This window comes from Diadema antillarum, unplaced genomic scaffold, assembly GCF_040938485.1.
Source record: "Diadema antillarum isolate AM-2024a unplaced genomic scaffold, OU_Dant_1.0 scf00000170, whole genome shotgun sequence".
Taxonomy (NCBI): Eukaryota; Metazoa; Echinodermata; class Echinoidea; order Diadematoida; family Diadematidae; genus Diadema; species Diadema antillarum.
The window spans coordinates 3600818-3625299 of NW_027271059.1; the positions used below are offsets into that span (position 1 = coordinate 3600818).

General features: G+C 36.7%; 1 protein-coding gene across 1 annotated transcript in view; it reads left to right on the top strand.

Annotated features, from left to right (window-relative positions):
• LOC139722710 (uncharacterized) overlaps window positions 1–24482 on the top strand; it is a 50149-nt gene that overhangs the window by 13184 nt on the left and 12483 nt on the right. The window contains exons 2-12 of the mRNA XM_071634001.1: window positions 10526–10728; window positions 12152–12328; window positions 13844–13939; window positions 15081–15176; window positions 16318–16413; window positions 17555–17650; window positions 20079–20264; window positions 20845–21007; window positions 21997–22112; window positions 22358–22521; window positions 23230–23440. Of these exons, the coding sequence (XP_071490102.1) occupies window positions 10526–10728; window positions 12152–12328; window positions 13844–13939; window positions 15081–15176; window positions 16318–16413; window positions 17555–17650; window positions 20079–20264; window positions 20845–21007; window positions 21997–22112; window positions 22358–22521; window positions 23230–23440 (1604 nt within the window). The remainder of the gene's footprint in view (window positions 1–10525; window positions 10729–12151; window positions 12329–13843; window positions 13940–15080; window positions 15177–16317; window positions 16414–17554; window positions 17651–20078; window positions 20265–20844; window positions 21008–21996; window positions 22113–22357; window positions 22522–23229; window positions 23441–24482) is intronic.

Sequence of the window (24482 nt, forward strand, 5' to 3'; positions counted from 1 at the left end):
AATTGGGGGGGGGGGGGGCAGAGGTAAGTCTAATAGAGACGAGACTATTGTGTCAAAGAAAGGAAAGAAAAGGAGAAATGACAGCTCGAAGTGATGGAGATTGGATTGAGTGTATCCTATGGAGGATTGCTGTGGGAGAGAGGGAGACAACAATAAAATGATTTAAGTTAAGTCCTGAAAATGTTCTTGTGAAAGAACGGGAATGGGACAGAATATAAAGTCTCCCTCAACACAAATAATAGTTCAATGTATACCTGATCCGTACGGTGCATTACAATATTGTAAGCAACGTTCCAGTCAGCACGTACACCGGGCTCACTGATGAAAAAAAAAATGGTTTTATCATCATTCAATGTGAGGGCACAAATTGATGAGGCTTTTCATAAACTTTATGCGTTGTTGTCGAGAAACATAATCATGGTTCTGCTGGCAAAGATCAGATTCATTGTCGCGTGTGTTTGGATTTTGGGCTCTGTCACTTCGCTCAGGCATTGACATAACATGAAAGCAATCAAGCGCTTCCAACGTCACAAAGAAACGGGCGCTTCTCACCATATCGCAGTTTGCACATTCAAAGGCATTAAGCTTCCATTATGTTTATTAGACAGAAATAAAACAGCCAAGTAAAGGCCATTGTCATGCGAAGCTTACACATTGACAGGAGAGGGTTCGGATATTACTTCCATCCCTAAATTAAACATTCTCACTACAGGATGAAAAGCGGAGTTTGGGTTTAGATAATGGCTTTATCGATTAAAGTTTCATCGCAGATCAGTATTTATAGACATTAATAACGAATAGTGTCTGTCCGATAACATGTTGTAAAGCATTAGAATACATAATTTGAAATTTTACAATGAATAAATTTAATTTTGTGAAGTGTTTCGTAAGCACGACATCAGCTCCTCATCTTTTCCTGTAGGCTGCGTTCTCTTGAGGCATCGATCATTTTTACTGCGTACTAGTATTCCGTATGGTCGTGCCCTCACGGTTAGCAGCTCTACTCATATCACTCTCTAATTATTGTCTATGCAGGCTTTGGCCCTTGGTGTATGCATCAACATGATTTAGGTTTTTCTTTCTCTCTCTCTCTCCCTCTCTCTCTGATTCATATTCAGATTCAGATTTATTCAACACTTGCAGTAAAAAAAACAGGAGAATACAGATAATTGACAACACCATGGTATAACAAGAAAAAAATTATCGCAATAAGCATCAGTACGAATATACAATACAATTGAAAGTGTTCGGAGACAGACAGAAAGGCTATGCCTTATGTAAAAGTCCTGTCCCCATACTATTTCATTCATGTAACATCAAAATATTGAATGAATACATTTCTTTATGAATTAATACACACATACATACGCGCACACACGCACACACACACACACACACACTGACATATTTTATATGAGAAAAGTTTATCCCACCATTTCGGCATACTGATTTAAAACATGCAATCTTAATTTTCTTTTAAACACATTTAGCGCTGAACTTTATCTTATTTCAACCGGAATAGAATTCCAAATTTTGGGTCCATTTAAAAATATAGAATTATATGATTGCATAGTTCTGGCATAAGGCAATGTAAATTTATCTTTGATTCTCATATCATATCTTCTGTTATCACTCATTTGAAAATAGTTAATCAAACATTTTTGGAAGCATAAGTACATAGAAATTGCACTTTGATAATGATTATATATCATTAGACTTTAAAATCTTCAGATTAAAAAATATAGTCGATGAATGGGCAAGAAAATCACAGTGATGAATAATACGGACCAGCTTTTTCTGAAACAAAAACAATCTCCTGGCATTGGTCGTACCTGAATTTGCCCAAGCTATTGCACAGTAGTTTAGATGAGGTAATACGAGAGTATTATAAAGAAGAAGCAACACCTTTCTTGACAGAAAACGCAATTTATGAAATATCCCTCCATTTTTGGACAATCTTTTGCAGACGACACCAGTATATTCGTTCAAATTAAGTTTGTTATTAATTGTCACACCAAGGAATTTAATCGAACAAACTTGATCAAAATGTAAATCTTAAATTCAGTCTTAATTTTGTTGATATCTGTCTTTTCGTGAATACCATATAATTTGTTTTCTTTGCAATAAGAACAAGTTTATTACAGTCTAACCGATCAAAACAATTTAGAAATTCTTTATTAAAATCATTTTGAACTACAACTGGATCTCTACCCTTCATGAACATACTGGTGTCATCCGCAAACATTATTAACTGCAAAGAATCTGAAACATTACACATTATCATTTATATATAAAATAAAAAAAGCAAAGGACCAAGGATAGATCCTTGTGGCACACCACATCTTATTGTCATATCAGGTTCAATATCATCATACACAACATATTGCATCATACACAACATATTGCTTTCTTCCACTTAAATAGCTATCAAACCATTGTAGGTTCACTCCTCTTACGCCATACAAATTAAGCTTTTGCAATAAACTTGAATGGTTTAGTGAATCAAAGGCTTTACTCAAATCTAAAAAAAAAGACAAATCATTATTTCTTTATCATCAAAAGTATCAGCGACCTTGAGTATAAATTCAACAATTGCAGAAGATGTAGAATGTCCAGCTCGGAAGCTAAACTGCTTATTACTGATTATGTTGCACTTTCAAAAAAAAAAACCAAAACAAAACAGAAAAACGATTATACACACATTTTTCTAATATCTTCGAGAAAAGAGGAAGAATAGATATAGGGCGATAACTACTAACTCTCTTCCTCTTCTAACTCTCTTCCTCTTCTCCCTATTTTCTGTTCCCATTTTTTTTTCAAACTTATGCTTTCTTTTCTCTTTTTTTTTATTCCCGACTTTCCAAGTTTCCAGCACTCTTTATAGTTGTAAGCTTTTCACCGACCCCCCCCCCTTATTTCCCCCTCTCCCTCAGAGGTATACCCACACATGATACAAGCATATAGTCTTTTGAGTGGGTACCTCTACTTTTTTTCTCGTCGAGTGTATATAGAGTATCGTTTCTTTTTTGTATTGATCATGTAGACATGAACATCTTCTTATCCTTCTCTGGTTATGTATAAACGACTCGCGTGTCAAATTTATCATTGTTTCTTGTACACTCTGTGGAAAAAGGTGAAAATAAAATTTGAATTTGGATTTGAATAATAGAATACTGGTACACCGTATTTTCTAACAATAAACCAGTTTCCCATACATTCCTGCTGCTATATTGTTCGAGCTCACAACTAAACCATCTATATCGACAACGCTAGAAAAATTTTACTTAATAAACATATTTGACACCACTCCTAACTCTTCCTAATAACTACAATTCATGTCATGGTTTTCCTTTTCTTGTATGTCATTATTATCCCCCCCCCTTTTTTTTCTCTCTCTCTCTCTCTCTCTCTCTCTCTCTTTATAGGTATATAATACGTCTGCGCCTTCGACCAGGAGCAGACGTATACCCTTGTGTGTATGTCTGCTTCAGAAACGGATTTAATCTAAAATCTCATCGCATCCTGGTCGCTGATGAAGAATGCGATGACTAACCTGTTTGGTGTCTTGTTTCTAAAACATGCGCTTTCCTCGCCAGGATAAAGCGTTTTAATGCCATTTTAGGTTTTTATCACATATATATATGATATATATGTATATATATATATATATATATATGGGTCAGAATTTTGAACGATGTACAATTGAGCCAAAACAAGGCAAAATTTAAAAAGTAGGAAATTCTCCAAATCATTCATCTTACCTGAAAGGGTATAACTCAAGCTTTGATATGAACCCAATTATACTAGGATTTTCCCAGAGGAACAAGTTTTTATTCACCGCTGAAGTTTACCATGTCCAGAGCAGCGAACGTCCGTGAGGTATAGTACTTCACATACATTTGAATACCATTTAACATAGTTTCAAAAGATCTGATTCAGTTCAAAATCCTAACGAAATATCTTAAGGGACATGTGTACGTGATTGCAGAATATTAAGCTTGTACTCTAAACCTGTACGTAATGGTAGACAACTGATGATTTAACTAAATTCGTCATTTCTGTGGAAATATTGCTCTTCCGCTAAACACTATCTTAACTTTACGCGCATTTTACAGAAACTCAATATTTTCACCTCTTATTTCACTATCCCATACTTTAATCCTCACTCCCACATAATAATATACCTTTTTAAGATGTTTCTCATCTGGGCGGTCTCTATAACCCAACAAACATAGCATAGTTTTCATCACGGAGGTTCGCGTGTAGCTCACGGACGTTCGGAACAAACAAGATATTGAACAATGCAGCTCTCTTGAGTTGGAAACGCATTCTATTCACAACAAACAGCAATTTAATGTCGAGAACAAACTCCTCTGCAAAATCCTGAATAGATATTACCAATTCGCAATTATATAAGCTTGTTTATCTTCTCATACTGAGGAATCAAAGAAAACAATTTTTCCATCTCTCGTAAATGAACGTACAAACGTACGTGTAATCTCAGTGACGTAGTCCATCCTTGAGAACGAATATATTTATCAAAATTTCGTTATCATGAAGTAAATATTCAGGTCCTAAACTTGTTATATAAAGTCTACAATGCAAAATTTGCCTTTTATATAACGAACATGGTCACAGCTAAAATTATGACAAAGAATTAATATAGAAAAACAACAGAAATGTGCTCCGTTATAGAAATACGAAGTTTAGCTGGGGAGGGCAAACGAATACGTTAGGATGAAATCCCTCTGTGTTTGCTCCTTGTGTTACACACTGTTACCGAGGAGAATTTGTGTTATTATATCAGTCAGAAATGATGATAGGTTCGATACTGCGAAGTTTCGTCATAACAAGACACAAAAAGTCCATATAACTTGGATGGATGTTTGTGACTTCGATATTATACAATAAGGTTTATTATAACAAACCTTTTGTAGCGCGTCATTTCGGAGGCTCGTCATTCATACAGTTTGTCAATACGAGAATTGATAGAGTTCGTATAATTATGAAGCTTTTTTATTCGGTAAATGATAGGAATCTCCGAAGGTTAACCGAAAGGCTTATTAATTGGAACATGAAAATTTATGTTCGCTTATCCAAATGTGGAGAAACAAGTTAGCAACTAAAATCCTCCAATTTTAAAACCTCATAATAACCGTTTTCACCTAAACGAATATCAGGCCCATTCCACTTTTAGAAGAACGGACCTAAAAATAATGATCCTTAATATCTAATTTTCGAAGAACATTTCTAATAACAAACCTCCTGAATTAACTACATTTTTTTTTCATTTTGGAATAACAAACCTTTGGGCATCGGAGTAACGAATCTTTGGAAGAGCGAACGTATCAAAGTGCAACCTTGAACCTATTCTTAATAATTACTTTTTTAACATGTGTTTTCAAAGTAAGCACAAAAGCACAAACAAATTGACGATCTCTCTGTCTCTTAAATGTAAAATGAAAAAAAAAAAAATCTTGGAAAAAATTACAAATGAATATTGCTTTTCATTGATGAGTATAAAACAACACCATGTGATGATATGCGGAGGATTTGTGTGTTTTCATCAGACAATAATTGTATACTGCATGGTTTCTGTTCGCTTGTGACGGCATTTCGATGAATAAAAAACATAAACAAACAAACAAAAACTTCTCCAGAGGAATTTGGTATAACGGGAGGGCACTGGCAATTCTTTTCTATGTGTGTTGGAGCTCGATCCCTTCTCTGTTTCTCAGTCATTTTCATTCAACTGCTTCCACGTCCTTTTGAAACTTTTCCGTTTCTTATTCAACACATGCTCATTACAGACTTCTTCCGTCATTATCCTGAATGTGAGTGCGTAGCACTTTTCGGATTTGTTTTGTTTTGTTTTGTTTTGTTTTGTTTTCTGTTTGGTCGCAGCATGTACAGGCTATTAAGGGAATGAGAGAAAAATCGTCATGAATAGAAAAATAAGAATGAATTAAGGCATTTAATATCATGACAATACAGCGAACGTCCGTTATGGAGACCAAAACTGGATGAGTTCTGTTTGAGACGGCAGCTACCATATTCAAAAGATAAACACTTAGAGCACCTGTCACTAAAAAGTGGCACTGATCATCTTTCTCCTACTATGTAATCCACTGACTTATTCAACCAACGAACATCCGTGAAAAAAACGTTTTCCGTTTGTTATTACAGGTAAATTGTGTGCTGAACGTTATTCACTTTTGGGTATGAGCGGCTCGGTGATTTGGTAATATTTTCAACTAACATTAAATTTATGTGCAGTAATATATTTGTAATTATCAGAAATTTCCTTTCTCGGACAGAACGTCCGTGAGCGAAACTTTCAGAACCTGTAACAGTACGAATTGTCTCCAGAACCTCATTAGAAAGAAATTCAAATGCACAGAAATTACAGATTACGCAAAATTCCATGTTCCTATAACTTTGTTTTCAGTGTTAAGCTGTTTTTGTATAATTAGAGGGAAAACAAGCGTAAAATTGTGAGTAAATTTTCAACTGTTTGTTCATCATGATCACATAGCGCCTTAAAAATTCTGTAACTACTGCTCTAAACTCATTTTCTACTTTGTAAAACTTTATTTGTCGCTATTCGAGCCAAAAGTTTTAAAGAATACAGGACACTTTCGGGACAAGTTATCCCTATCGGAGGGATTGCATACGTCACGGACGTTCTCTGGAATTGTCACGGACGTTCGTTCTACTACTAGGGTCATGTTCCAGGACGGATAACTAATCGGCAGAGAGTACCTAGCCTTCCTAACTCTTTCAAAAATTTGAAAAGGTATTGCCAATGCAAATTGTAAGAAATTTGACACCCTTACGACATATGTATTGCTCAGAGGGGGATCAGGAGGTGAATTTTCAGAGAAAATATTAATTATTTGCTTGGTTTTTGGTGAATTGCATAGTCCAAAATCTGCTGACGAACCTCAGTCCGCTCCAAAAATGGCATGCAGCTCCTCGGCTAGAGAGCCAAAGGTAAACTGCACCTTCGCCATCAAAGCAAGATGGTGTCCCACTCGAAAACGTTTTAATCATCACGGACGTTCTTTTTTTCTTGGAGGTTCGTCTAAAAATATAATTTCGGTTCCTATTTGACAAAGGATGGACAGAAACTCAAAACAAACATATTATCGTGTTGCTAGATCTTAGTTGATTACGACTCAGAACAATATCGCCAATAACGTTTCATGGGCTACGATCTTTATTAGAAAATAGCGGAAGCACGTCCGTGACGAAAACTGAGTATAATTTTGCATAAAAGAATATTACGTCCCATGTACAGCCAGCAGACGTACAATTTTTGCAGGATATGTTCATTAGGTGGAACACCAAATTTTCGTGTACGTTACAGTTGGGACAACAAAGTAGAATTTGCAGCAGCGATAGAAATAAAAGCATCACGGACGTTCGTCTGTTTAGGACTTTGATATTTTAATTGTTCTCTGTAATTTTATACGTGCTCATAAAGTTCTTATAATTTTGTGGTACATACCCATGATATGTCAGATCCAGAACATGGTCAGATATTAGATGCCACGTACCATTAAAAATGCACATCATTAGTTTGAAAAACAAAATTTATTGTGAAAATAGCGTTTTTACCGTATTTTTACGCTTTAAGTCCTGGTGAAATGAAAAATATCAGGCAAAAGTCCACCAAACCATATATTTCCTGAAAGGAAATTTACCAATCTTTGAGATGACATGAAAAAATCTGGTTGCTTAGATCATCCTGGCGTGTTCTAAGGGAAAGAATGTCATAAGGTACGAAAATTGGCAATTGTACATCGTTCAAAATTCTCACCCATATATATATATATGTGATATATGTGTATGTGTATATATATATATATATATATATATATATATACAATATCATATATCATATCATATCTTATGTAAACGAAGAGCTGGAAAGAAAATCCTTGGAATTCATTTGTATATACAAATAGTTACAATATACATTTCTATTCATGTCTCTCACTATCCTACTACTTGGACTCATTTGCTTGCTTCGGTCGTATCATCTGCTTGAGTCTCATTTTTTCTACTTCTTGAATGATTTTCATCCGTTTCTTGGTCTCCGGTACTGTACGAATTGCTTGTCTTTTCGCCTTTTATATAATTACACAAGTTTTACAAGCACATACAAACACACAAAACATACATAAACTACACCCCTTGCGCAGTCACAGCCCATGACCCAGTGTGGTGTGCGAAAGTATTTCTTTGTGAAATAACGTGAAGGTCATCAGTGATAATCACTTAAACCAAACATCATGACTATCATGCTTTAAGATATAAACGTGAGCTTTGATCTTTGTGGATTCGTGGAAACATTCATCTGAGACAAGGCAGAAATTGTCTATGCATTGTACTGTGTAAGATGGTGAGAATCGCCAAAGAAATGAGGAGGCAATTCCGATTAATATTGTCAGATAAATAATTATCGATTAAACATGAATACTTAAATCGTAACAACCAACTTGTCAACACTATCGACGTACATGAACGAAAGCATGGTCTCAGATTTGAACATGTTCAAAATGGTTACAGCTCGTTATTTCGAAGGTTCGTTATTCCAAAGGCTCTTTAGTCCGAAGATTTGTTATTCCGAAGGTTCATTATTCCGAATTTCATTTTAGAATTAACAAATCTTCGGAATAACGAACCTTCGGAATAACGCCACAAATGTTCGGATTAACGAACCCTTTTTCATTTTCGGAATAACCAGCCTCTAGGTATAGGGAATTTGTGTGTTTCGGATTAACGACCCTTCGGAATAACGAACCTTCGGAATAGCGAACCTTCGGAATAACGAACAGCACCCTTCAAAATTACCTCGCCTCAAGAAAAAATTGTTTGACATAATGAAAACCGTTTGAGAATTTGATTGGATCAGTTTAGGAATTTGATTGCAACTCTTTAGGGACCCTGACGAAACCGAGAATTCCTTACGTTTGCAAACATTAGCCGTTCAGTAAGATAACCCCGAATCGTAAAGACCAAATCGTACAGATTTAATCGTATAGATTGATAAAAAAGGAATGGCCTGTAAAACATCTTGTTCAGGAATTTACGCAACCCAACAACATAAGAACCTTGAATTCCCTGTTTTAAGCATATACTGAGCTTTACAGACAGCAGCAGACTACCGAAGCTTAAAGTGCCGCTGAGAGCATTGGAGAGACTTCCACGCCGCGGCGTCTCGTCCACTTCGGGTGGGAGACGGCGAGAGGTCCGAGTTGTCTGCTCGGCATCTTCTCATTATCTCGGGTCCGATAAGACAAAAATGTGAGATACATGACCCCGTCTTCGAGTCTTCTCTCACCCAAGAAATCGAGAAGACTAATGTCTCAACTTCTCGCCTTTTCACCGCAGGATCGGAATTGGGTATCTTGTGGCCGTTATTTGGCTTATAGTCAGACAGAGTGAACCCAGATGAACAAAAATACAGAAATAAGAAAGCATTAAAGTTAAGAGTTTGATCGCAAAATACGCTAAGAGATTTTTTTCACATTTACAAGTAATACCATCATCAAATAGAGCAAAATAAAACATTTACAATAATACCTCACTTGCTACACGACAAATAATGTTTTGAAAGTTTGATATCAATTTTTTTTTTTTGCTTTTAACAGCTTCCATGTAAATATGTGAAATCAACAAGAATGGAGTTATCTCCTTTTGCAATCAAACTCTAAATGTGATCTATGTACCTATCAACTGTCCACGCAACAATATTCATTTAGATTACGAAAAGTGATATCCTTTTCATGAAAGTTATAGATCCTGTCAACAATGGTCTACATTTAGGGGTAAGGCATCGCATTTTCTATGTTATCGATCAAAAACGTGATTTTTATCATGTTTCTAGGTGATAAAATCGTCGCCTGTTGATTTGTGCGTATGTTTGCAACGAATATCATTATTTATTTCTAAACGCATGAACCCTGAAATCTTGTTCGTTTTTATGCAGTCAACTTGAAATTCATACGTCTCAAGTTGTTTCAAAGATTATATAATACATCACAAAACATCCAGATGATGATAATTAAATGGAGATGTGGTAGAGGTGGTGTTAGTAGCCTGGTATTATTTCCCATTTATTTTTACACCACTTGAGAAGCAAGTATTATAATTCAAAAAGTATTTATATAATTGGCATAACTCCATCAATGTTTTTAGCATTGTTATCATGGATTTCAAAAGTCGTGATAACGAATAGGTTACAGATGTAATCATTATGTATCATGTTATGAAAATCACAAGTAAAATTGATCTTTTCTTTTTCAGGAATAGGGCATTATAGTTTTTAGCATTATTATTACAGGTATCACTGTTATCATCATCAGAATTGTATTATTTCAAATATGCGAATGTTATATACTGCCCTGCATATATAAACCTGCCGTGGCCTTGTAGTTATTTCGGAATAACCATGAACCCTATAGGGTCCACGGAAAACTAAGTTTAGTGTTTTCGCTCGATCTCATTAATCACTCAGCAAAGACGACGACATCGAAGTCGGGTCACGTAGTTCTGACGTGGAGTCCAGGTCTCCAAGCACCGTCACGGCTCTCTTGTCAGAGTTCGCCACCACGACCACCGCCCACGGGATACCGAATATCTACAGTGCTAGATCCATCATCGAGAAGATTTTCTGGACATTGTCCTTCTTGGTTTGCCTTGGCGTGTTTCTCTGGCAAAGTATGCTGTTTTACTAGTCAAGATTTATGAGGTTGATTGACTAATAGTTACCATTCAGAAATGTAAAAGTACAAATTTGAATATACTATGTCTGTCTAATTTGCTTGTTAAATTAAATTACCAACAGATAGGGTTCATGAAGAACAAGATTTAGAAAATTTGCATAAGAAGATTACAGAAAAGTGTTATAGGAGAAGATGAGGAAGAAGATGAAGAAAATAAATCCTGATTTTTATTTTCTTCATCTTCTTGAGATCAGAGCGCTGACGAAAATCACTTGAATTTGAACGCCTTCTCGTTTATTTGAATGCAAATCTAATGAATTTTGCCTGGAAGACCTGTATTAACGTAAATATGGAAATTATTCACTCAAACAGGCTAATGCTTTATTTATAAGCTAATAATCAATTTTACTAACTCGAGTTAGAACAAATTGCCGGATGCTTTAAAAATGAATTTCCTGTATTTCCATGATGGCTGCCAGTTTTCATGGCCAAACTTAAATCTATTCTACAAAAAAAAAAAAAAATCGGTGAAATTATTCATTGATTTTTACTACCAAACTTATATGTCTATAGAAGAGGATATACCCTTGTATTGAGTATGATAATTTCATAAATGAATCAGCGAAGTCGTCAAAAAAAAAGAAGTGTATTCCTCGTTCTTAATATTTATTGCATATAGAGACTATTCAAGTAAATTTGAACTAGCAGAAACGAGCCCTGTATCATACCTGCCAATTTGATACTGTCATGGTGTTATCATTACCTTGATGTTGTATCAAATCTTTTAATTCCCAAATCTGATTGTTTATAAATCATAGGAACAGTGGTGGTCTTTAAAACATTTTCCTCGTACTTGCCAGTTATTCACATGATATCTATGGTTAGTTCTACTACTTCGATTTTTTTTAATTATTTATATCTTTATCATTTCTTTATTTTTTTCGGGTCACCGAAATAATGAAATTTGATGATTTTGATGGATAGAAAAAAAAATGATAAGTATTATGAAGCATTGTCGTTTATTGTTTACTCGAAGTAAAGAACAGATACTTTAATTCAATAAGCTTAAAGTTTGAAAAAAATTGTATATCTTCCAAATTCTGTTACCACTTGTAAGATTCAGGTGGAAATTGATAAATTAAGTAACCTCAACAAACAATTTGGATTAAGAAATGGCTCCAAGTATTAAAAAAAAGTATGTATATATCTTCAACTCTACCTCATGACAAATTATCAAAAAACTTTGCAAATGAAATAAAATATACAGCGACATTGCACAAAAAGATGTGTTATGTGAGAATGGACGGGTTACGAGATGATGTCATTTATGACGAACAAGGTTTTTGTTTCCTGCTCCATTTAGGAGAGGGAAGACAATGAAAAATAAAGACAAAATACTTGTCTATTTTCCGATCCAGGTGAAACACTTATCGCCGACTACCTGAGCTTCCCATACACCACTAGAACAGACATCATTACTTCAGCGGCCCTCCAGTTTCCCGCCATTACCCTCTGTAACGTGAACATGATGAGGAGATCCAAGCTGATGAACACGAGGTTTCAGGGACTTCTCAAGCTGGACGAATCATCCACTAGTGAGTCTTACAGGGATGGATGGGGTGCACGTCATGAGACCGACACCCACGAGCAGGGGCGGATCCAGGAATTCTGTAAAGGGGGGGGGGGCGTGACTAATATTTCTGGTGGCACTTCCGGGTTTCATTTCATTTTTTTCTTTTTATTTCTTTTGTTCTTGACGAGAAATAAAGGGGGGGGCGTGCGCCGGTTGCGCCCCCCTCTGGATCCGACACTGCACGAGTCATACAGCCCACGAGTCATACAGATCATAAATCATACAACCAATGAATTATATAGCTCACGAGTCATACAGCCCATTAGTTCGACACTAAGCTAACAAGGCCCGCGAGACCGACACATTAATCCCCGTGTTGTATTTGTCGAACTCGTGGGCTGATTACCTAGTGTAGAACTCATGGGCTGTATGACTACGGGGTGGGGGGGGGGGGGGGGGGGGGGGTCGCACGGGGGCACGTGCCCCCCCCCCCCCCCCCCCCCCCCCAAACCGCTGGCAAAAAAAAAAATACGAAAATGGTAATTCAAGGGTTAGTAAACTGCTTTTGACATCGACATCACTGTATGTTACTACTATTAATAAAGATAATTCTACTTTTGCTTCTAAAGTACCTACTACTGATTTCCTTTTTACAACTTTATATCTACACAAGAATGAATAATACTTATACTACGATTATACATCCACTAATATACCAATGGCGCTATCACTACTACCACTTTTTCTATAAAAATCACTACTTATCATGTTTTAATATAATCACAGTCATTTACTATACGACCACTTCTACTACCATCACTACTACAACTAATACTACTACTATTTCTATACGACTACTGATACTTTCTTCGACTGATGATGTACTATATAGATTATTTTTTTAAAGTAAGTGCTGTACTGATTTAAACAAAGAAACGGACAACACTCCCAAATTTGCAGTATGCTAATCATTTTGCTACTGTTTCACTCTCCGAACCTAGCAGGTCTATAAGTTTCTAGTACAAGAATTTTTGAATGCATTTTATGTATACAAAATTTACATGGGAATGTTAGGGGAAATAAGGGATAAGTCTTATCGAGTTCCAGATATTTGTCTATGTTTATAATGTCATGTTATGACACAAGAGGGTTTTAGACCTACATGTACCTGTCTTCTCATGTCTAAAAAGAAAATCATTTGATTTTGTTTTTATATATCTAATGCATATATCTATGAAGCTGTGTGATTTCATAATAGTCATATTTAAGGATTTTGTCCTCGCATTTAAATTGTAATCTGTTTGCTTTGTTACACACAGTCTTTGACTGACGTTAGAAATAACAAGAAATGACATGAATGAATAATGATCGTATGATTGAATGAATGAATGAATGAATGAATGGATGATGGATGAATGAATGAATGGATGAATGATGAATGAATGAATGAATGAATGAATGAATGTTTATTATAGCTATCGTTTTCATTCACGTTTTCAGCATTCCCCTGTTCATCTCTCTCTTCCCATCATTTTAGGTACGAACTATGATTATTCCGATTGGTTCAGCAGCCAGTACAACCAGGAGATAAGAGGAGACGAGTCTCCCACTGTGTCTTCCTCGGGCCCACCAGGTAACCATCAAGGTGGAGGGGATATCAACCTGTAAGACTCATATTCTTCTCCTCATCAAGAACGGATGCTCTAGCTTTTCCGTTTATATACCTACATACTTTCATATACAAATGATGCACAGGATAGAGTGCGTTAGTGGAGGTGTAGCGCACTCGAGGGTATTTACAATTGTGAAACATGCACGAGGCGAAGCCGAGTGCATGTTCCACTACATTGTAAATACCCGAGAGTGAGCTGCATCTCCACTAACGCCACGAAATAATCCTGTGCATCATTTGTTTTATAAAATGGGTCGAAAATTCGAAAACTAACAGCATTTTTCACGTACCTTTGTGGGTCAAGATGTCCGAAGATGTTCGTCCCAAACATTTACGCACGTCGCACTCGGAAATCCCGCACATAATATAAGTATGATGGGGGTTGGGTTCCGGACACTCATCACTACTACAACTAATACTACTACTACTATTTCTATACGACTACTGATACTTTCTTCGACTGATGATGTACTATATAGATTATTTTTTTAAAGTAAGTGCTGTACTGATTTAAACAAAGAAACGGACAACACTCCCAAATTTGCAGTATGCTAATCATTTTGCTTATGTTTCACTCTCCGAACCTAGCAGGTCTATAAGTTTCTAGTACAAGAATTTTTGAATGCATTTTATGTATACAAAATTTACATGGGAATGTTAGGGGAAATAAGGGATAAGTCTTATCGAGTTCCAGATATTTGTCTATGTTTATAATGTCATGTTATGACACAAGAGGGTTTTAGACCTACATGTACCTGTCTTCTCATGTCTAAAAAGAAAATCATTTGATTTTGTTTTTATATATCTAATGCATATATCTATGAAGCTGTGTGATTTCATAATAGTCATATTTAAGGATTTTGTCCTCGCATTTAAATTGTAATCTGTTTGCTTTGTTACACACAGTCTTTGACTGACGTTAGAAATAACAAGAAATGACATGAATGAATAATGATCGTATGATTGAATGAATGAATGAATGAATGAATGGATGGATGGATGAATGAATGAATGAATGAATGAATGAATGTTTATTATAGCTATCGTTTTCATTCACGTTTTCAGCATTCCCCTGTTCATCTCTCTCTTCCCATCATTTTAGGTACGAACTATGATTATTCCGATTGGTTCAGCAGCCAGTACAACCCGGAGATAAGAGGAGACGAGTCTCCCACTGTGTCTTCCTCGGGCCCACCAGGTAACCATCAAGGTGGAGGGGATATCAACCTGTAAGACTCATATTCTTCTCCTCATCAAGAACGGATGCTCTAGCTTTTCCGTTTATATACCTACATACTTTCATATACAAATGATGCACAGGATAGAGTGCGTTAGTGGAGGTGTAGCGCACTCGAGGGTATTTACAATTGTGAAACATGCACGAGGCGAAGCCGAGTGCATGTTCCACTACATTGTAAATACCCGAGAGTGAGCTGCATCTCCACTAACGCCACGAAATAATCCTGTGCATCATTTGTTTTATAAAATGGGTCGAAAATTCGAAAACTAACAGCATTTTTCACGTACCTTTGTGGGTCAAGATGTCCGAAGATGTTCGTCCCAAACATTTACGCACGTCGCACTCGGAAATCCCGCACATAATATAAGTATGATGGGGGTTGGGTTCCGGACACTCATCACTACTACAACTAATACTACTACTACTATTTCTATACGACTACTGATACTTTCTTCGACTGATGATGTACTATATAGATTATTTTTTTAAAGTAAGTGCTGTACTGATTTAAACAAAGAAACGGACAACACTCCCAAATTTGCAGTATGCTAATCATTTTGCTTATGTTTCACTCTCCGAACCTAGCAGGTCTATAAGTTTCTAGTACAAGAATTTTTGAATGCATTTTATGTATACAAAATTTACATGGGAATGTTAGGGGAAATAAGGGATAAGTCTTATCGAGTTCCAGATATTTGTCTATGTTTATAATGTCATGTTATGACACAAGAGGGTTTTAGACCTACATGTACCTGTCTTCTCATGTCTAAAAAGAAAATCATTTGATTTTGTTTTTATATATCTAATGCATATATCTATGAAGCTGTGTGATTTCATAATAGTCATATTTAAGGATTTTGTCCTCGCATTTAAATTGTAATCTGTTTGCTTTGTTACACACAGTCTTTGACTGACGTTAGAAATAACAAGAAATGACATGAATGAATAATGATCGTATGATTGAATGAATGAATGAATGAATGAATGGATGGATGGATGAATGAATGAATGAATGAATGAATGAATGTTTATTATAGCTATCGTTTTCATTCACGTTTTCAGCATTCCCCTGTTCATCTCTCTCTTCCCATCATTTTAGGTACGAACTATGATTATTCCGATTGGTTCAGCAGCCAGTACAACCCGGAGATAAGAGGAGACGAGTCTCCCACTGTGTCTTCCTCGGGCCCACCAGGTAACCATCAAGGTGGAGGGGATATCAACCTGTAAGACTCATATTCTTCTCCTCATCAAGAACGGATGCTCTAGCTTTTCCGTTTATATACCTACATACTTTCATATACAAATGATGCACAGGATAGAGTGCGTTAGTGGAGGTGTAGCGCACTCGAGGGTATTTACAATTGTGAAACATGCACGAGGCGAAGCCGAGTGCATGTTCCACTACATTGTAAATACCCGAGAGTGAGCTACGCCTCCACTAACGCCACGAAATAATCCTGTGCATCATTTGTTTTATAAAATGGGTCGAAAATTCGAAAACTAACAGCATTTTTCACGTACCTTTGTGGGTCAAGATGTCCGAAGATGTTCGTCCCAAACATTTACGCACGTCGCACTCGGAAATCCCGCACATAATATAAGTATGATGGGGGTTGGGTTCCGGACACTCATCACTACTACAACTAATACTACTACTACTATTTCTATACGACTACTGATACTTTCTTCGACTGATGATGTACTATATAGATTATTTTTTTAAAGTAAGTGCTGTACTGATTTAAACAAAGAAACGGACAACACTCCCAAATTTGCAGTATGCTAATCATTTTGCTTATGTTTCACTCTCCGAACCTAGCAGGTCTATAAGTTTCTAGTACAAGAATTTTTGAATGCATTTTATGTATACAAAATTTACATGGGAATGTTAGGGGAAATAAGGGATAAGTCTTATCGAGTTCCAGATATTTGTCTATGTTTATAATGTCATGTTATGACACAAGAGGGTTTTAGACCTACATGTACCTGTCTTCTCATGTCTAAAAAGAAAATCATTTGATTTTGTTTTTATATATCTAATGCATATATCTATGAAGCTGTGTGATTTCATAATAGTCATATTTAAGGATTTTGTCCTCGCATTTAAATTGTAATCTGTTTGCTTTGTTACACACAGTCTTTGACTGACGTTAGAAATAACAAGAAATGACATGAATGAATAATGATCGTATGATTGAATGAATGAATGAATGAATGAATGGATGGATGGATGAATGAATGAATGAATGAATGAATGAATGTTTATTATAGCTATCGTTTTCATTCACGTTTTCAGCATTCCCCTGTTCATCTCTCTCTTCCCATCATTTTAGGTACGAACTATGATTATTCCGATTGGTTCAGCAGCCAGTACAACCCGGAGATAAGAGGAGACGAGTCTCCCACTGTGTCTTCCTCGGGCCCACCAGGTAACCATCAAGGTGGAGGGGATATCAACCTGTAAGACTCATATTCTTCTCCTCATCAAGAACGGATGCTCTAGCTTTTCCGTTTATATACCTACATACTTTCATATACAAATGATGCACAGGATAGAGTGCGTTAGTGGAGGTGTAGCGCACTCGAGGGTATTTACAATTGTGAAACATGCACGAGGCGAAGCCGAGTGCATGTTGCACTACATTGTAAATACCCGAGAGTGAGCTACGCCTCCACTAACGCCACGAAATAATCCTGTGCATCATTTGTTTTATAAAATGGGTCGAAAATTCGAAAACTAACAGCATTTTTCACGTACCTTTGTGGGTCAAGATGTCCGAAGATGTTCGTCCCAAACATTTACGCACGTCGCACTCGGAAATCCCGCACATAATATAAGTATGATGGGGGTTGGGTTCCGGACACTCAAGTTCCCGCATGAAAACTTACTTATTTTACATAGAATATGCACCCTTTACCTTAAAGACTCGATATAGACTCCTCATATAGGCCTACTAGACAACATACTCTGAAAACGGCGTGAGAATTAACCTGCTAAATCGTTGGGTTTGCCCTTCAAAGTGACGCCATGTACGCGTCCGGTCCCACAACGCTTGGTCTACTGTACGTAAGATAAGAGTATACGTACGCCACACATACTGTTACGCACAAGGAAGAAAGGCCGCCCGACCGGCAGCCCGAATTAGAAGTTCTTTACAGGATTGACAGCGCGTATGCATGCAATTCGAAGGAGCCGCCGCGCGCACAGACGATCGGCAATAGGATTTAACACGCAGTGCAATGGGACTAAAATAACCAAAGCACACGTGACTCATTTCAGCGCTTCCTATTGGATACATTCTTGAACCCATTTTATAATACACAATAACTCACTCATATCAATATCAATGTTTTATAACCATGCATAACACTGGATCCAGCTGTATTGAGACAGTGGTAGAAAACTATTGTGTACTAAGCAATGTCAGCAGTAAAGCATTCGATTGAATGGGATTAGAGATAGTTGAAAACGTTAAGGAGACACAACAATTAAAGTTGTCTCCTACAGTTCGAGTGCCTCCTTATGTAGTAATATGACCATGTTAAAGTCTCTTTAAAGCTGTATCCATGCTGGGAGAGTGGGCTTCTTTGGTACATATTATCAGTAAACATGACTCTATTCTGTTTTGATGTACTATCGTATTTAAGTGTTACCGCTGTGTAGATGAAACCCCAACTCCATTCCCTCTACTGCCCTCCTCGGCTGATCTAATCCCAGAGCTGTTTTCTGATCTCGACTTGCGCATGTAAAGCATGGGGATGAGGCTATCCATAGAACATCTGAAAATCCGTCGCGATGCCTACCGATGACACCTGTAAGATAATTATTATAAATAAATTCTGTGTCGACTGCTTATGGCGCCCGAAACGTTACCAGAGGATGGCATGCTAAACAGGTAATAGACGCAAAGGAATCTGTAATACAAGACCAATAAGGATTTAGTTACAAACAAGTAACCATAACTTAGCTGGTTAACCCTTTCTGCGCTAGTGAGTCAAATAAACCAGTTCGGAGATCCACTTTGGGCATGAGTAGTAAAAAAGGTCATTTGTACCAAGAGTCACGTTGATTTTTAAATTCACTGAGAGAATCATCTGTGATGTGATGATTGTTCATGTAATCCATATAAATGCTACTTGCCAGCACATCCACCTGACAGCAAAAGTGGTATTTTGCAATATCAATAGAAAGAGATTGTTAATACATTTAGTGCAAAATAATGAAACGGATGCTTTCCTAATGTTAATTGACGGATCATTCTGGACATCTGGTCTACGCAAGTCCATTCTTTGTTTGAACAGGATTGATGAATCCCATACATAATAAAAATAATAATAATGATAATGATGATAGTTGATATTTTTAGAGCGCCATTTCCGCTGGACACAAATCGCTAAAACATTCTTTAAAGCACAACTTATGCATTATGTCTTTCTAAAAAACGAGTGAAGTGCCCATAACCGACTGAGGAAAAAAAAAGAAGAAAGGTCATTCGTACCAATGTGCCCATGAGCTAATTCCGAGCTGGCTTATCTGACTCAAATATGCAAGAATTTCATACACATCCTAAGGTCAGGCATGCTGTGGGGTATATTAACAGGGGAATGTTCTATCTGTATTACACGCCTCATGATAACGTTACAGTTTATCCCCATAAAACGTTATGAAACACAAAGTCCTCTTCGAATGAATCCACTCTTCTCATACCGGTTTAGACGGGATTTGTTTGTTTGTTTGTTTGTTTGTTTGTTTGTTTGTTTGTTTGTTTGATTGTGTCATGAAGCCCAAAGCCACCAAACACAACTTGTCTTGCATTCCCTCGTATTTCGTCCTGTTTTGTATTTCCACGTGAACAGCGACATCAGCCCAGACTTCCTCAGCCACTCAAGGTGAATCGTCTCCGTCACCACCACCCGAGTCGCAGGATGATTCGTCCTCCTCAAGCGTGTCAAGCAGCCAGTATGAAACCTTCTCCTTTTTTCAGAGTTGGTGGGACAGCTCGCAATTTGACTTCTACAACTACGACTGGCAGGGTGTACAGGGTGAGGTCATTTAAATTCTTACATATCATGATACTTGGATTGATCGTTTCGTTGCAATGTGTTTGTCTATTTTTTTTTTTTAATTGGCCAGTCTTTGTTTCTTTCTTTCTCGACCAGCAAAGAGTGGATATATATATTATATCCGTTACCAGTGAATTAATCGCTCACGCTTATCAAACTCAAAATAGCTAGAAAACGAAAGAAAACCCAAATGAGCAAACGTCTTTACCTGTAATGAAGAGTAAGACATAAATGTAATATATGTCCATATTCAACTATAAACTTTCTCTTTCTAAAGTACATTAAGCGAGATAAGATAGTTTTGATCAATTTTCTTTCTAAAATTGCAGTGCGCAGACGAGCTTCCCATTAAAAAGACGCTCCATTGCCGAGTTTGAAAAAGTAGTGTACTCTTCACTGCGAACTACTGTCAAATGACTGTATATGCAAACTGCCCGTGTGGGTTTAGTGATGTATCTTTCTCTACCATGCTGAATAAAGCGCCAGTACGTGTTTCAATTTACCAGTCTTCTTTTCGCTGCACCTCTAGAATCTGTATATGATATGATTTTATCCAAAGGAAGCAGCGACTGGGAGGCGATTGTCGAGCAGTCACGTGACCCCGATTTCTATGACGTGCGAAGTTTGTTGAACCCATCACTGGAGGAGCTGCGGGAATACGGCCATCAGCCCGAGGACCTCATCCTACAGTGCTCCTTCGATAGACGTAACTGCAGCTACAAGTAGGGACTGTAATGGCTCGGTTGCTCTTTGTACTCGTTTGTCTACTGGTAGAAAATAGTTACTAGCGAATTGATTGAGGTGTGACCATTCAAGGAAATTGTTTGTTCCTTTGTTTATTTTTTCCTTTTTCTCTTTTGATTCTTCGTCTTCACTGACTTTCTACAACTTCTTTTGGCTTCCTTCTTCTTTTTTCTTCTTTCTATTCGGTACGCCCTTCCTTTCTTATTGCCACTCTATAATGCCTGATTCTATCTGGGAAAGTCTCATAAAACCAAAATGAATCGGAAAGAAGAAAAACAGAGAGGCGTTCGGTTCACTATTAATGATATCAACATGGGGGATTGTAATGAGGTTGCTTGTACGTGTACTCAACATGTACTTTGAATTCAAGATTTCGATAAGATGGAAGATAATTACAACTGTGTGTGTTAAAAAAAAAAAGAAGAGAGGGAGAACAAAAAATTGGGGCCTTATACAGCAAATGATTTGCCCCAGACAATACTAACGTAAAACAAAAATAATAAATCTTAGAGATATTGAACAAGAATATTAATATACCATGATGTCTCCACGAGGGAGCTGCTCATAACTTCTCCACGTGGGAGCTCATAATGGACGTCTCCGCAAAGGAGCTCATAAAGTCTCCACGAGGGAGCTCATATAGATTACAACTTTACGACTGAAATCATCATTTTATGGGGCTGTAGATGACAAGACACATTCATGTTGAGTAGTTGGTAGGTTGTGTTTTCTACCGCATGCTGCCATCGTGACCAAAGGGACAAACATGAGACTCCAAACATTCGCAACACATGATAAGGCAAAATATTCTTTATCCCTTTTTAAGTTTTCTTTTGAATGAGTATTTCTACCCTGGCTTGTAAAAAAAAGGTAATGGAACCGTAAACTAAGAATATGACGCTTGCAATGATATCTGTATCAGCATTAATCGCCTTTTGGTTTGTAATCGTTCATCCATAAACCCCAGAAATTTTACCATGTGGCAGCACGGAGACTATGGCAACTGTTTTACATTTAATGGCGCGAACCCCGCAGACAAAGCCAAGGTAGCGAGATATACGGGCAGAACTGGCGCGCAGTATGGTGAGTTAACTGTATTTTTTTTTTACAGAGAAAACACTATAAAGAGTACTATTAACATTGCATTTATTCAACACAAAGAAAGCAAAATGAACAAGGGTGAATGTGACATAAACAATAATATGATCTGTAAAAAAATTACTATGTGCATGCTTCGAGTTCGGCTCTGACTCCCGATTTCTGTTTGTTTGTTTGTTTGTTTGTTTTTTGTTTATTTGCTTGCTTGTTCGCTTTCTCATCTTTAAAAGGACTCCATCTCACATTGTTCGTGGAGCAGCCTGAGTATGTTGGCTTGCTGTCCACGGATTCTGGCGTGAAAGTCTCCATTCACCCGCCCACAGTGCAGCCGTTTCCAGAAGACGACGGTATAACAGTGTCTACGGGACAAAAGACTTCCATCAGTCTGAGAGAGGTACGTTTCTTACTTGTCGAAGTTCACATCAAATCATATTAGAATAAGATATTCTACGGTTTGAAAAAAAAACCCGATTTGTTTGGTTGTTTTAGCTGGGATTAGGATTATTGAACGGCTATCAAGTTGATGACGTCATAGCCTCACTGGATTTGCTTTATGTGATTTTTAACGAGGTGGACTGAAGTCTAGACTAAATTTCGAGGCTCTCATTAGTTCTCTAGCTAAACATCACGATATAGACATTTAACATATATTCCATTGCTACAGTTTCTCAGATGATCAATTTTACTAGTTATCAAAGGCTAAGTAGACGAGATGACTATGTAACTGTGTACACTATATCATATAAACAAATACACACACATTATATGTGTATATGATAATTGTATATATATAATAATAAATATTATGATAGATGTCATGATAATGATCAAATGCTTATATCTTTAACAAACGCAAAGTAATGTAACAAGAATTCGCTTTGAGTAGAATGGTCTTGGGATTCCTTGATAATTATGCAGTTTATGATACAAATTTACTGAATATAAGAAAAAAACCAATGAGGTCTGTAAGCTGAAATGTTTAAACAAGGCATGCAGTTTCGTTTTATTCCGTTTTGCTTGTCTTTCTCTTATATTGTATTGTATCTATGCATACTGTATAATATTCATAGTATATTATCATATTGTATATGACATTTTCCAGGTCAACGTCACGAGACTCGGGGGTCGATATGGCTTCCCGTGCACCAGAGACGGGTCGAACACTAACTTCACGGAGATGGCCGAGTTTTCTTACAGCGACAGAGCGTGTTATAAAATGTGTCTTCAGAGGGCTCTCTTGGATCGCTGTAAGTGCATCACAGACATCAGACTCATCAACACGACCCAGTGTACCTCCCTCAACTCGACACAAGGTATACGGCTTTATCATGATTTGGTCTATCAGTCCCCCGTCAGTGGATCATAACTCAAGCCACATTTTATATAATAATAATAATAATAATAATAGTAATAATAATAATAATAATAATAATAATAATAATAATGATAATAATAATAATAATGATAATAATAATGATAATAATAATAATAATAATAGTGGTGGTAGTGGTGGTGGTGATAGTAGTAGTAGTAGTAGTACGTAGTAGTAGTAGTAATCATCATCATCATCATCACCATCATTATCTGATTTATCATAATAATATCAATAATAAAAGTATGTATTTTCCAGCTCAATTTTTTATTCTTGCCACACAGTAAGCGGGAAAAGGATTCAAATTCACGATAGTTCTGATAGGCTTGGTAAATCATCATTTGAATTCCTTGTCGTCTATTCAAATTTGTTATTCGTTCAACAGCTTTTTCAAAGTGGTCAAGCACATTTGTACATTTTTTTTTTCTCATTCGAACTTCTTGTCTTTCCCAAAACATCTTTCAATGACTCGACCGAGGTTAAACACAAAATATTTCTCTCCACTTTCACTTCAAACACAATATGCCACAAAATTAACGCATTGAAGTTTGGCACATTAATGAGTAATCGTCCTGAAATAATTATAATAAAAATTAACGAGTAAAGGTTTCTAGTTTCGAAGCCAGCAAATACATCCTAATAATCCCAAAAAGATAGTGACGTTCAACATTAAATTCCGGAAACGAAACACATTATAGTGTCTGTGCAACCAACTGAATGTTATTACTTCCTGTAAGAGAAGTCCTTAAAGGGATGGTACAGTATTGGTGGAGATGAGAATTGGGCTTTTAACTTTTTGCGAGATACCAAGAAAACACTTATGATATAGTACAGAGCATACCATTATAAGAGGAATTCAAAGTTTATTTGATGAAATTTGGGTTTGGAATCACTGAAACATCCAAAAACAAAGTAAAACAAAGCGATTTTATTATTATTTATTTATTCACGTTTTCTTTAAAAATACAGGGTAAGTCTCATTC